We start from the raw sequence: 14,642 nt of genomic DNA, 5'->3' as shown, positions 1-14,642 counted from the left end.
GGCAGGCCTTGGAAAAGGTATAAATCACGTGTCAGAAAGGTAATTTTAATGGAATTAATACACCCTAAGATTTTTCGGGGCCCATCTTTTGAGATCCAGTTTACGTTGGCAACGGAACAGGAGAAAGTTGGCTTCATGAAGGTTGGAAATTCTGATGAAAGATTGACGCCTCAATAGGTCATTTCTTTCTTCTTCCATTGAAAAGGGGTTATAGATACCAGTTGTTCTATTTCGTGCGTGGGAAAGGTCGAGTTAAAAAGAAAAGATTTGCGTACAGTTATGCCATATTCCACCATTGTCTCAAAGAGAGCTAATTCTCTTTGCAGAATGGCTAAAGAGGTTCAGGGTGCAGTGAGTAAGAGTAACATCATCTGCCAAAAGAGATTTTATGTTCTATAGACCCGTAAGAAGTGCCCTGGATCTTTGATGTTGTTCGGTTGGTTGTTGCGAGGGGTTCAATGCTGAGAGCAAATAAGAATAGTGAGAGTGGAGTGGGCATTCTTGGCGGGTTCCCAGACTTAACCCAAACAAGCATGCTGGGACCTGTACTGGGGTATCACCCCAGATCAGCCAGGCTAGCTTGAATCTAATGGCATAGTGAGCACGGGACCCACGTCAAGGATACCCTTTCCACACAAGGCAAATAACCAACAGCAAAAGATGGACGGAATGCTGAACATTGTCAAACATTCACCCCCAGTACAGATATCTGGGGCTAAATCCATAGTTTAGTTGCTCAACTTGGAGGCAGAGGGAGTACCTGGCATGGCAGTTCAGGGTGGGCTGTTCGCATGGGTAGCAGGGTCGAGACTGATTTGCATATGGCTGGATTCAAGTTGGAGTGGCATGGTGAGCAAAAACAAAAAAACAAAAAAAATTGGATGTAATCCAGATCTGTGACAGGGAGTGAATGTTTGACAATGTTCAGCATTCCGTCCATCTTTTCGTGTTGCTAGAGTCACCCTAAGTGGGAATGGTATTCCCAGTGTGGGTCCTGTGCTCGCTATGTCACTGAAATCAAGCTAGCCTAGCCGTTGAGGGGTGATATCCTGAAACCGGTCCAAGAATGCTGGTTTTCCGGTCCAAGAAGGACCTGGCCTGGCAGTTCGGGCTGGATTGTTGCCATGGGGAGCAGGGTTAAGACCGATTTGCACATGGAAACAATGGATTTAATGCATATCTCGGAATGTTAGACAATGTTTAGCATTCCGTCCAACATCTTTGTGAATTGCTAAAACTTCCTGAGACATAGGCACACAATGGGATTGAGGGTCCCTATAGTTATCCAAGTGGAGTGTTATGCCAGGGTGTATAAGGAACCTAAAAAAATCTAGAAGTCCCACTGCATTTTGTAACCACAGTTTTCCAAATTTCAGTAGTACAGTCTTCCTGTAAAGAATGTTTTTATATCTGCACTGTAATCTAAAATCAGTTTGGAAAGAACCTCTCCTAGTTGTGCCTCTGAGAAACTGAATCAACCCGGAAACAAAATTTTGAGCCATTTTATTCTACATTTTGTCCACACTTCTCAAGGTATAAACTAAACCAAAGCAGTGAAACGCCCCCTAATCTATAGCACAACACAGAAAAAAGTTCACATTTTCTTTTAACTCCTATTTCTCTTTTGCTCAGGACTGTGAAATGCATGAGGCTTGTGTATTTAGAAGTGTAGCTATAAATTAAATAATTTGTTTTTCAAAAACAAGCATACTTACTGAGATCTCTACATTTGATAGTGCTATATTCAAAAGAGATACAAAGATAGTCACAGGCTTCTCTTAGTTCAGGAATAGATATTCCATCTGGGCATCGGATTATTCCAGTCTTGTAGTAATCCTTTTAAATTAAAAACAAGCGTACAATAGATTAAATTCTAAAACGAAACAGTTCATGAAAAACAAGTGTAAGCAACCTGTTTCTGTAACTAGTTTCCCATAGAACCATTTATTATTTCAAAGGGCTAAACCAAACTGGGGAAAACATTTGCTATTCATTTTTGGCAATATGCTTGCGAAAGGTCAGGTACAATAGTGATCAATTATCAACCAGTTCAGAGCTAATAATGCTCAGATGTGGATTAGATAAGTAGGCCGGTCCATTTAAAAGCTATGTTAAAGAAATATTCTTCTCTTCGGGGACTTTCAGGTTCAGAACATGCTCAGACGTGCAGCTGTGCCCGAATCGCCACATGTTGTTCACACAGATGAAAATGTATGTTTGTGTAGGAGAATCGGTGAAGGAAAGGTGTAGGCTAGAGGGAGTTATTTTCTTAGTATGTGTGAGTAGTTCAGTGGAAATAAGTCTTTGGTGACTAAAGGATCCTGTGTGCCTAAAATCGGGGTTCTGCATTTTCGCATTCATTTTTGTATTTTATTCTTACATGTTGCTCATCAGGGAAAAACTACTTTTGTTTAAATATGCAATTATTTATTTGCTTTCACTGCGCTTTTGCATGCTTCACACACACAAGTGAAGCTTGTGCCTTCACTGACCCATTCTTGCAGTCAAAGTCACGGTATCTTAGAAAGAAAGTGGCAATGGGGAAAAAGGGAGGCATAGTAAACTAAGATAGCATTTGTCCTGGAGAAGGCCATCAACCTCCCAACTCACAGAACACCTGGAGAAAAACAACCTACTTTATATTTTACAGTCACGCTTCAGATCCAACCAAAACACCAAGACAGCCCTGATCACTGCGAGGGATGACATTCACACCCTAATGGACATAGGAGAATCCACCATCCTGCTCGACCTATCTGCAGCCTTCAACGCAGTCTCCCACCACACTCCCATCAATTGCAGACTACAGATCTTAACAGACAACGCTCTCAAATGGGTGGCATACTTCTTCACGAGACACACCAAGAAAGTCCAACTCGGCCCCTTCACATCACAGGCAAAACAACATCTGCTGCGTACCACAAGGTTCATTCCTCAGACCTACCCTACCCTCTTCAACATCTACAGGATATCACTTGCGGACACTGTCAAATCTAACCACATCAACATCATCTCCTATGCCGACGACACCCAGCTTGTTTCATCCCGCTCAGCCAACCCCACCTCAGTAAAAACCAACTTTCACAACGGTATGAAGAACATCTCATCCTGAATGAGGGACACCTGCCTCAAGCTCATCACGGACACTTTATTGGTCTGAAATGGTTTAGTTAATTACACACCTGACAGGCAATACAATGGTCTAGAACCCCAAGATTTGCCTTTTCAGGCCTCACGGTCCAGAGAAAAATAACAGGCTGAAGTGTAAAATCATTGACCTGGCACTAGTTCCAACAATGGAGTAGGCCACTGTCTGAGAGGATTGAGGATAAAAGTATAGCTTCATCTAGGCAATAGAGACTAGTGGCATGTCATCACAGCTAATAGACTAAGCCATTATGCTCCTAAAATTGGCTGCAAAGGATGACACCAGAACCCCTTTAATTGATGTGTTAAGGACTTAATTGCAGGACTAGGCAACCTCATGTTTCGACAAAGGAATCAGGTCATTCATTGTCCGGTTTTAGCATAGTAAACTGTAGTTTGACACCATTTCCTTGTCAGAGATGAAGGCTGTACAATGTGAACACACAAACTGTAAATGAGGTTACACCTTTGTTAAGTTTGATTAACAGGTAGGACGCCTGCAGTAAGCTTGCTTCTAGTTTTTGCCAGCTTTGGGACCTACTACAAAAACCATATATTTCTACAATGTGATACTTTAAAGATGGCGATACTGTCAAGTTACTATTAATATTTGTATCTTAATTGTAGCTCGGAAGTACCCTATTTTACCGGATAGTATTAAATCTTCAATATTGATACAAATGCCGAATTAACTGTTTATATATGAAAATGTGAATAAAAATTGTGGTTTAGCCTGGTAAAAGGTTAAAAAAAAATCCAGTGACAATCTTTGCCAACTTGCAGACAAACTCACCAGAATAGCTCGGAACACAGTTGAGCCAATCCCTTCTGCCACTTCAAACTCTCCTTTTTCATTAGGACGTGTGAAATTGTGCTCTCTGCCTGATCCGAACATCCTGTACAACATAATCAATGTAAAAACATTACAAATGTATTTTTAAACAGCGAGTAAATTACATATATAAAATGGTCATGTTATTTTACATTTAAAGAAATACACAGAATAAGTTTGTATGACTGGCATTTACCCCACATTGCAATCCTTCATGAACCAGAAAATCAATACTGTATGCAGTTATCAGTGGGCTGGGATGGACGGTAACGGTTTCCATACACAGGTGGAATGCAGGTTCCAGGTAGGCGAAAGAACTCAAAGCATGTTCCATAATAGTGAAAAACAATCAGGAAGCAGTAGCCAAGTTACAAATCTTGACCCGACCTCTTTAAAGTCCTGATTCTTTCACTTTCATTTACTGATTTTCTCAACGTTAAGCAAGTATACAAAGATCATGGTCATAGAGATAGTGGGAAAGCTGCTTGAAGAGCTAGTAATGTTAATGGACTGGAGCTACCAAACCCACTACACTAAAGTATATTTCACTTATTCCCGACTCTTTCAGATATGCATCCTAGTCGAAGATTCTCAAGTATATTCATACTGGAAGGTTTTGAGGGGGCGGTGGGAGGAAAGGGATGCAGCCACTACTGTCAAATAGACCCTGACCAAAACAGTTAGAGGGTTTCTACACTAGTGCGCTGAGGGGGTTACGTACAGCAACACCAGTCAAAACGCTGGGGAGGCATAGAGGTCTTACCCTAGTCTAAGACCTTCAACTACATAGCCAAGAAGTGGGTGAATATGATAATTCTTTGCACAAAGGGAACCCTACTTTCTAAACTTGTGCATTTCACAGTCTCAGACAATGTATATATCCTTTAAGGAGAATAGCACTTTAGAACCCCATCACATCTCTGCAGCTAAAACGACATAGGAGCCCGTGGAATTTGAGAACTGCTAGTTGAACTACTAGCGGATGAGCAAGGAAACCCGCATCAAAGGCACTTCGAGTCAGAAACATAGCAGTATCTTCAAGGAAAGTAATTTTGCTCAATACCAGGATGCATGATTAGTTAAAAGGTTCGATACAGGCCTTCCAAGATAAAATTAAGTACACTTAATAAGCATAAGTTGACTTTAAAGGCATTCTGAAAAATGAATTGAGCATTTTGTTGAAATGCATGAAACAAGCAATCTTGTACAATTCTGCTGGTTAGAGATCATGCGGGCCACAACAGGATGTAAATCCAGCCCTAGAACGATTTACTGGCAGACGACAGGAAAATGACTTTTGCTGAACATACACCGTTATCGACTTTCGATAAGTGTGGTTTGACGTTTAAACTAGTGCCTTTTGTCCTCCCTGGCTCCCTCCTTTAAATCCACTGTAATCCCAGTCCGTCAGCGCTGACCTGGCTTCCATTCCCTCCTTCCAACTGGACAAAACTTTAACATTACTAGCTTGTTTGACCTCATTTTTATTCTAATGATTTTTCCTCCCTACTGTTTCCATGTGGTTTCCCACATCTGTGTTCCTATACTAAAGTCTATGTACAACATGCTGCTTTCATTTATTTTTGGGGGTCACCATTGAATATGTGTTGCTTTCATTTCTGTACTATTCGGACTTGTGAATTGTGTGGTTCGGCGTGGAGACACAAGAGATCGAGAGAATGGCAGCAAAATACGCTTGGGTGTTGATCATGATGGCTTTGTAAATGATGCTGCTGGTTTTGAAGAAGGGAGCAGGAAGAAAGGGAGCAGGAAGAAAGTCTGGTTGAATGCCTCAGCCATTCACTCTTCCAAGGTCAATAAAATAGGAAGCATTTAAAATCGAGAATGTTAGTACCTTTTACTTGGCTGACTAAAATTATGCATACAACTGTGGTAATAAACACAATACAAGTCCATTATGTTGACTAAGGAATGAACAAAAGGTCCGCATTCCAAACTATACATCTTTAAACTTCAGCTAACTCCTTATACATTTACCAAAATGTATTTTCCAAGAGGAACCTAGCATAGGGCCTTTGCAGTTGCATCGTATTCTTTTTAAGGAAACCACTCCTCTTTCTCGATAATCCTTTAGCAGAAAGCATAGATGGAGATTTAACTCCATAGTTGCTGTCCTGCTGAAGCATCCACCGCCATCCAAAAACAGTTCCCTTACATATTCCCATTGTCTCATCATGCTCCTTTACTTTTGAGTCAGGAGGCTAAAGCTCATAAATTTGCCCTCCATTGTAAGATGACGAGACAAAAGAAAAGGAAACCAGCACCGTACTCGATGACTACAATTTCTGAGGATAAACAATACCTCCTCTTTTAAATAAAACTTCAACACAGATTTATTGTGATCTTGTGATAGTTATAAAATAAAAAATAAAAAAGTATATAATTAAAGTTCAGAAAAGAATAAACTATCTGTGATGGAAAGCAAGAGCAGTGAGCACTGCGATAGGATCCACAATCAAGAAGAGAAAACGTATGTGTATTGCAGGTCATAAAGATAATGTTGTACATTTTGCGGGAAATGAATATAGACCAAATGGAACTATATTTTTAGGGGAATGTCCAGCCGGACAATTTATTACCCTGATACACAAATAGTCATAAAACACAGAGTGTGACAGAAGTGGGACACCAGCCGATGTCAGACTAACACACTAGGAGAACATACAACATGAGGGAAATAGCAGGTCATCTGATTATTGTGAATCATATACCAGACAATCTATAGCATACACATATGCAAGAAAAGTGTAAATCAACTATGCATTTAGTTTAATTGTGTCGACGACGTTTCGAACCACAAACAATAAAGGTTCATCCTCAGGACAGAGGGTAATTGCCTTACTCGTGCCAGCAAAAACTCCCATTGTGGACTTGCTTACTGCATCGCCAGAACCGGATATCGAAAGTACTTTCCTTCGGATCTCATTCTACCTCTGGACAATTTCCACGACCAACATCGTTTTTTGCTCTCCGAGCAAAACAAAAACCCTTCTCTCAATTTGAGTGTTACACAATTGTGATACTTCTACAAATGTGTATTCTTAAGGCAATTACCCTCTGTCCTGAGGATGAACCTTTATTGTTTGTGGTTCGAAAAGTCGTCTACACAATTACACTAAATGCATAGTTAATTTACACTTTTCTTGCATATGTGTATGCTATAGATTGTCTGGTATATGATTCACAATAATCAGATGACCTGCTATTGCCTGCTATTTCCCTCATGTTGTATGTTCTCCTAGTGTGTTAGTCGGACATCGGCTGGTGTCCCACTTCTATCACACTCTGTGTTTTATTGTTTTATGACTATTTGTGTATCAGGGTAATAAATTGTCCGGCTGGACATTTCCCTAAAAATATAGTTCCTTTTGGTCTATATTCATTTCCCTCAATTGTCTCTCTTTCTAAGGACCCTTGTCTGTAATAAAGTACCTAACCATGGTCCTTAGCATATTGCACCTTGGGTTCCCTTGTCTTGGTCAAATAGTACATTTTGCATCACAATACTTTTCAGATTAAATACATTGTTTTGAGTAATAGTAACACGGTCGGTGGGACTTCTTTTAAATCCTACATCACTGAGCTGTGCAGGAAACATACACAGTCAAATACAGAATGTGCACAATGGGCACCAAATTAATACATTTGATTCAATTAATTCCATGCCATTAAGACAAATCACTTCCAAACAAATTAGTTGTATGTTACACTAACATGTAAGACAGTAATCTGATATGAGAAATCTGCTAAATAACAGCAAGTAGAAAAGATAAACAAACGTCAAACAAAATATGTTTTTCGTTTTAAGGTACGTGTGAAATGAAAAAGTGAGGAAATGCAAATTAGAAGTAAAGACAGAAAAATAACTTCCAAGGAAGAGACGATATTTATTATGGAAAAACAGCAATAAAGATTTATGTAAGAATGAAACCAATGCCAGAAAGATCAAGAATACCCTACATGTAGTAACAGAACAATTTTACAAACCTGCCCAACATTGTGTTTGGTTGTGCAGTAAAAATAGACGGGTCTACGACAAATCTGGTGTTGTCCACGATCAGTGTCACACGTTCTGAAGTTCTTATATTCCGAGCTCCATCTTTTGGATTTTCGTACACAAACACCATCTCGCCGGGAGCCTTGCACAACCCATCTGAACTTGATTGAATACAGTTTCTGCTACTGGATATGGATATAAAACTACTACTGGAGCCATTCGGGGAAGTTTTTTGTGGACGTGGGCTGCTTGGGCGAGATGAACTGTGCTCTTTCTCTCGATCTACAACAAAGAATGTACAAACAAAATTTACATCAATGAAGGCTTTTTTTAAATGTGTTTAATCTGCAGCTCCTTCAGTTTTTACCTGCCAGGTTACAGTGGCCAAAGAATGTTGTGTTCCATGTAAACTGATGTGAAAGGCGACAATCACTTTTGGAGCAGTTAATCCCACGCCTTTACAGAATCCACCAACATATTAACTTCAAATCTTATGAAATTTCAAACTAAGGTTTGGTTACATTAATACCCATATAGAAGATGTACAAGCAATACTGGTTATATGGGAAAGTAAATATTTGTGCAGATATGAATAGGTCTTGGATCTACATATTTTATGTATGTAATCCCTAATGTGTTAAAATGAACACTGTGGAAATATCCTACCTAGTTTCATAAGTCAAACAGCTACTTGGCATATTTATAGGACACTTACGTTCAGACAGTGTTGGTCTTTGAGACAGAAAGCCTATTAAATCAGAAGCATAAACAGCTGGATTATACCCCAAAATGGCTGGATTAATCTTTAACATACCCAATTTTTCACCTCAGTAGTGATGGACTTGGACAGTTTTCCCCACTAAGAATGATCCCAAGACCCATTTATATAATTCAATCCAATATTATCAGGCCATACTAATTTCAGGATAACGGCTAGGAAGTGTATTGATACTTTTAAGAATGATGCTTGTTCACTTACTTCTAGACTTGCGGTATTCTATGCTGGGAATAAGATGGTACATCAGATACAAAATATGGACATATGAATATTTCAGTAATAGCACTGTACTAATTACAGACTATAATTAAATGACTCATTAGTTTATCATTCATGCCACAGGTCACAAACAGGAGTGTGTGATATTTCAATTTCCACACAGTTAAATGTACACTACATTTCGAAATGTTACAAGACAAACTGGCTATCAAAATAAGGAGGCAAGTGCACGCAGGACAGCTAGTGAGGTGGAGTGGTTGTTACTGGCGGGGAGGTATGCGCTGCAGGATTAAAGGTATGCCACAGCCTGCCCATTGACTATTTCCAGCTCAACCCTCCATTGCTTCCCATCCATTATCTCCTCTTGCAGTGCCTGCTAAAGACTTTAGGTCCAAATTTGAGTGGTTAATACTATCTGGCCTTTGGCTCTCATCCACAACGTTTAGGGGTGGGATTTGGTTTTTAAGATCTAGACCTGGCCAATCGCACCACCAGCTCAGCCCAGAGGAAACTGGCCTGGTACACCCTTTTTCTTGGGAAGGAAGAATCACAAAGTAGATTGAAGTTTTCCATGTGGCAGAACGAGGTAGTTTTGGGAGAGTATTGGGCCGCTCACAATGTGCGTTTCCCAGGTGAGTAGTTGCACTGATAAACAACATTAGTCTGCTTTTTAGTTGATCCTGCTTGGACATGTCATAGCTGGATAAGAAAGCTTCTACAGTGATATCGGGCAGGAACCGAACCAAACGAGCACTCTTTGCTCCTTAGGGCACAAAACAAACCAATGTAATGGAAAGTGACACAATGACGTTATAAGTATCCTCCAAATCCAAGTTCAATTTCTCTCCAAAAGGGAAAGCAGTTCCCCAAACCATCTCATGAAATGACATAAGATAGGGGGCTGGTATAAAAGGTGAATGCCCCAGCCCACAGAAAAAGGGTATTTTTTATGCCCCATTGTGAAAAGGATTTTGAATAACTCCTTTTTCGGAATAATTCCATGGACATTAAAATTGGAGGTCCATACATAAAATGAAAGCCCAGAAAACAAGCATTTGCAATGCAATCGGTTTCGCATTTACAAGCGTTTGAACTATTGGCATTGTAAATGACAATGCCTTTTATTTATGAGTAGTTTAAAAAAAGATAAATAAAAGGCATTGTCATTTACAATGCCAATAGCTTAAACTCTTGTAAATGCAAGATCTATTTCATTGCAACTGCATTCAGCACCCTTGCGATAAAGATGTTTCAAAAAAAGCATTAGGAGAGAGCATGCCCTGCCTGTTGCAGGTAGAAGAAAGGTATTTGAGAAAATAGTGCCCGGAGTACAAATTGCCATTGGTGTGCATTGGAGAGAGGCCCTGGCTGAGGACTGCTGTGATGCGCATGTCAAGGACAGCCAGCATAGGGCTGTGTATAAATAAGATAGTATGCACCACTAGACAGTATGGATAGAACTGCCTGTGTCGCACATTTATGCCAGCAGTGCAAGAGCATGTCTCTATGGAAGTAAGATCATGTTAATGTCAGCACATGGTTGTTTATGCTGGTAACGAGCACTGCCAGTATTTATTGTAAATTGCATTAGTATAGCGTTGACGAGCAACACCTGGCCTTCTTTGGGGATTATGTTATTACTGGGTCTTGGCAGTACACTTTGGCACAGTTCGTATGATAATGCACATATGCATACCATATTAGCTTTGAAGACCTCACCAGTGCCCCCACTAAGTGTGCTTTCTAAGAGCAGCAGACCATCCCTTGAGTCACAAGCACGCCAGAACATGTGTGCACGGATGAGGATAAACAATGCACTAGTAACATCTCTGAAAGCCGCCCGCCCAGGGACCGTTGCACCCACTGCCTGAACCTGGCTGCAACCAGAAACCCAAGGCGAAACTACAGAACAGATAAGCAGCCACCAGACCAAACACAAGAAGGACAAGCATTTGCAAGAGTTTGAGCTATTGGCATTGCAAATGACAATGCCTTTTATTTATCTATTCTGAAAATCTGCAAATGGTGCGTAAACATGCACCTTGTACTCAAAGTTCTTGCTTACGAAAAGCAGGGCTGGCAGTAACTTGCACCTTGCTTTTTATAAGCAAGAACTATGAGTACAAGGTGCGTGTTTACGCACCACTTGCAGGTTTTCAAAGCACAAAAATAAAAGGCATCATCATTTGCAATGCCAATAGCTCAAACTCTTGCAAATGTGAGACCAATTGCATAGCCAATAGGTCTTGCCTTCCGGACCTTATAAGTGTTTAGCCATGCAACAGTTGATGTTGTTGCCCCAAAGATATTGTGCTGAATCACTAAATACTTATAAGGTCTCAAGGGCGAGACCTATCGGCTATGCCAATGCTGCTGAGCACCGGCAAGACCAGGCCCACTTAAAGCCATGATTTTGAGTTACTGAAACTATCGAACTGCATTCACCGGAATGGAATGGTAACTTCGCTGGAATGCTGGATTGCTTGTTAATGCTCCTCCTGGAGTGTTTAGTCTTCCGAGCGCTGGAACGGACGAGCACATACCTGTTACTTCTTGCCACCGTGACACAGGTTACTGAAACTCCTACAAACTGCAATTATCACAGTGCACTGGCCAGTAGCTTGTGCAGCAAACGCGTAGTGTCACGTAGTTTCAGAGCAGCAAGACGCACGAGCCGGTGATTCTGCGCTTTTTTTTTGAAAATCTGTAGAGACCAATTTTGCTTTGTCAGTCAGAAGCGGGGAACACGAATGCGACGGTGAAATTCTTGTACATTTTCTAGGTGCACTAACAGATAAATGCACAAAACATTAACGCAGAAGAACCGGGATGAAACCGTTGTCTCCCAGCAGCCTTCCCTGCGCTTCACTCGGCGTCTCCCCCTCTTCAAGGCGCCCGTGCACGTAAAATAAAATGTTCACAAAGCCAAAGTATCCCGAGACGGAAAAATAAAGAAATAGACTCGAAAGGATAAATATATGCAAATAATGAGGGGGTTTGAGAGACATGGGAGAGCCTACTGGAGCGACAGGGAGAGGGAACAGGAAGAAAGGTCACACCAAAAGACCAAAGGAACACATAATTGCTAACAATAAGTAAATACCAGGCTGCGCTATCAGGCCAGACTCAAAACGAACAGGCAAATTGTGTCTTACAGTGAATACATAATTAAGGGTGGAGTCACATAACAGCTCTGCTGAACATACAGTAACATTTGAAGAAGAGACGCCGCCGCCACCAGTTCCAGGACAGATTGTGTGAGGAGGGAACATGCAGAAGTGAATCTCTAGTGAGGTAAGTCACGCTGTGCCAGCGTAAGTGTAGCTCCCACCCGCAGCTTCACCGGCAGATAGCGCACACTGGAGCACAAGTAAACAGCAATGCGCTGCGAGTCGGATATTGCCTTGAACACGTACGTTTTAAAAATCCCCTCTTTACAATAGCAATGGCTTGCGAATTTGAGGTAGCAGCGATGAAATCGAGGTAGCAATGATGGAAAAGTTAGACTATAAGATGTTTTCCGATATCAGATAAAAATGCAACAACGAATTGGACGGCTTCATTTGTTTCATAAATGAGCATTAGCAAAGCTAAATCGGTCTGACATAGGCTGTCAGCCCTACTTTGGCGCGGTAAGTGCTTGTGTTTTTCGTGGTTTTAGTAAAGCTTTACTGGTGGGGAGCCGAGGAGCTTTGAAGCCCTCTCCAATTTAAAAAACATACAATGGTTAAAACTTCGGGAGTTGTGTGCGCGCTAAAAGAAAAAAACCAGCAGTAGAAATTGGGCATGGGCGGTAAATCCCATTTTTTTGCGGAATGTGGGGAATTTCGAGTTCTGCGGAGAACGCAAATTGCCCAAAATTCTGCGTTCTAAGACTTCGCAATTTTTTTTTACTTGTTCGCGTTCTCAAAAGCGTGTTTGTGAGATATTTCCCCCCCGAGCAAGCAAACCGGTATTTTGAACAGTAAAAAAGCATCGCGAACAAGCAATTCCGCGTGTTCGCGGAATTTCTGCGTGTTCAGATTTTTTTTACCGTTTCGCAGAGATTTGCGTAACGAGATTACGCAAATTCCACCCACCCCTAGTAGAAATCCCACTAAGGATGCAATATTCCCCGGAGTCCAGTAGATGGAGTCCTTGAAGAAAGTGAAGTCCCATCTAACAAGGCGGCACGCAAGCGGAGGCGAGCCAGCGCGGCAGGAAAGTGAACATGCAATAATTATAAACACATGGTGATGATAAGAAACAGATGCCGTGCTGCAGGTAACCCGACACCAATAGGCCATGGACGGTTACATTTGTTGAGAAAGGTGGGACATGCACCCGCCTTTGACCAATTGCATGCCGTCTTTCTTAAAAAGACGCACGCAAAAGCCAATAGCCTGTAACAATAACAAAAGCACACCCACAAGTGAGAGGTCAGCTTTCTGAAGCCCCTACATGAAGTCTTCGCTAGAACAGCGCAAGCGCGCTGTTACAGGCTCGACCTAAAAATGATAAAACGTTTCATTTTTCTTTTTTAAACACAACCTGTTTTCCTTTAAGGAAAACTGGCTGCATAAAAAAAAAAAAAAAAAACGCACTCACAGTTATTGTCTGCTCACTCCAGCAGGCTATCATCCATGTGATTTTAGCGATCCCTAAAGGGTTGCAAATTGCAACCTACTTCATTAATATTCGTGAGGTAGGCCGATTTGCGACCCACTAAGCATCGCTAAATGAAACTCATAAATGGAGTGGTGTGGCTCACTGGTTAGAGGCGGCAGACCCGGAAGCAGAGGACGGCCCGGGACCAGGGTTCAATTCCTGACGCGGCAGGGTCGTGAACCAGGGTCAGCGCACTTGATCATTCTCGCCTCGGTGCCTACTCTAACCAGGGATCACACTTGGCAACTCTGGGCATTAGCTTGCCTCATCTCCACAACGGCCAACCACGAACGCCGGGGATGCCTGGTTTCACCTTGGAGATACCCAGGAGGGAACATCTCACAGGGAAAGCCAGGACGGGTTCCCCAGCGGTCTATTGCGCCAGGACGACTCCGGGTAGCAGTGCGCTTCACAAGACACACACATTTATAAATGAAACTATGAGTTTCATACAAAAGAAGAGCAATGACCTAATTGCGATTCGCAGAAAATTGCAATTAGGTAATCATTATTCCTAATATTGATACACCCGTCCCTTAATCTCCTGGTGCCTAGCAAAAATGAATGTGTCCTTGTGTAATGTAGCTGGTGCTCATGTTTAAACCTTCGGGCGAGCTTGCGCTATATAAAGAGCCGCGGCTAGTGCAGGTAAGAGCGGTGGGGCCGGGTGCTGGGGGATTTCGACAGACGACGAGGGAAATTAATTATTTATTTGATTTTCTCTAATGGTCGTCTGAGAAAAAAACCCCAACCCAGCCCCTCTGCTCTTACCTGCACGGGCTGCAGCTGTTTATAAAATGGCAACAACAAAAAAGTAGAGGTGCAGAGAGTGCTGCAGCACCCCCCAAAATAGCCATGCTGGAGTTCAGAAGGTGAATGAGCACTAAAAATGCCTTTACATTTTGTGCTTGTCACATTTTTTGTACATTGAAAGGGGGAAGTCAAATGTCAGGCTATGTCTTCGGGCAAATTGCTGCTTAGTCTTTTAACAATGAAGCTGG

The 14,642-nt window shown here is 41.6% G+C and overlaps 1 protein-coding gene across 6 annotated transcripts in view; it reads right to left on the bottom strand.

Annotated features, from left to right (window-relative positions):
- Window positions 1-14,642, bottom strand: part of BTBD10 (BTB domain containing 10) — a 179,862-nt gene that overhangs the window by 61,976 nt on the left and 103,244 nt on the right. For all 6 annotated transcript variants that reach the window (XM_086955923.1, XM_086955922.1, XM_086955921.1 and 3 more), the window contains 3 exons: window positions 7,988-8,279; window positions 3,941-4,043; window positions 1,716-1,836 (listed from right to left, as the gene is read on the bottom strand). In XM_086955923.1, coding sequence (XP_086812049.1) covers window positions 1,716-1,836; window positions 3,941-4,043; window positions 7,988-8,279 — 516 coding nt within the window. The remainder of the gene's footprint in view (window positions 1-1,715; window positions 1,837-3,940; window positions 4,044-7,987; window positions 8,280-14,642) is intronic.

The sequence above is a fragment of the Lissotriton vulgaris genome, chromosome 2_1 (assembly GCF_964263255.1).
Source record: "Lissotriton vulgaris chromosome 2_1, aLisVul1.2, whole genome shotgun sequence".
Taxonomy (NCBI): Eukaryota; Metazoa; Chordata; class Amphibia; order Caudata; family Salamandridae; genus Lissotriton; species Lissotriton vulgaris.
Note: the sequence above shows the minus strand (reverse complement) of the source record. Positions and strands in the feature narration are given on the sequence as shown.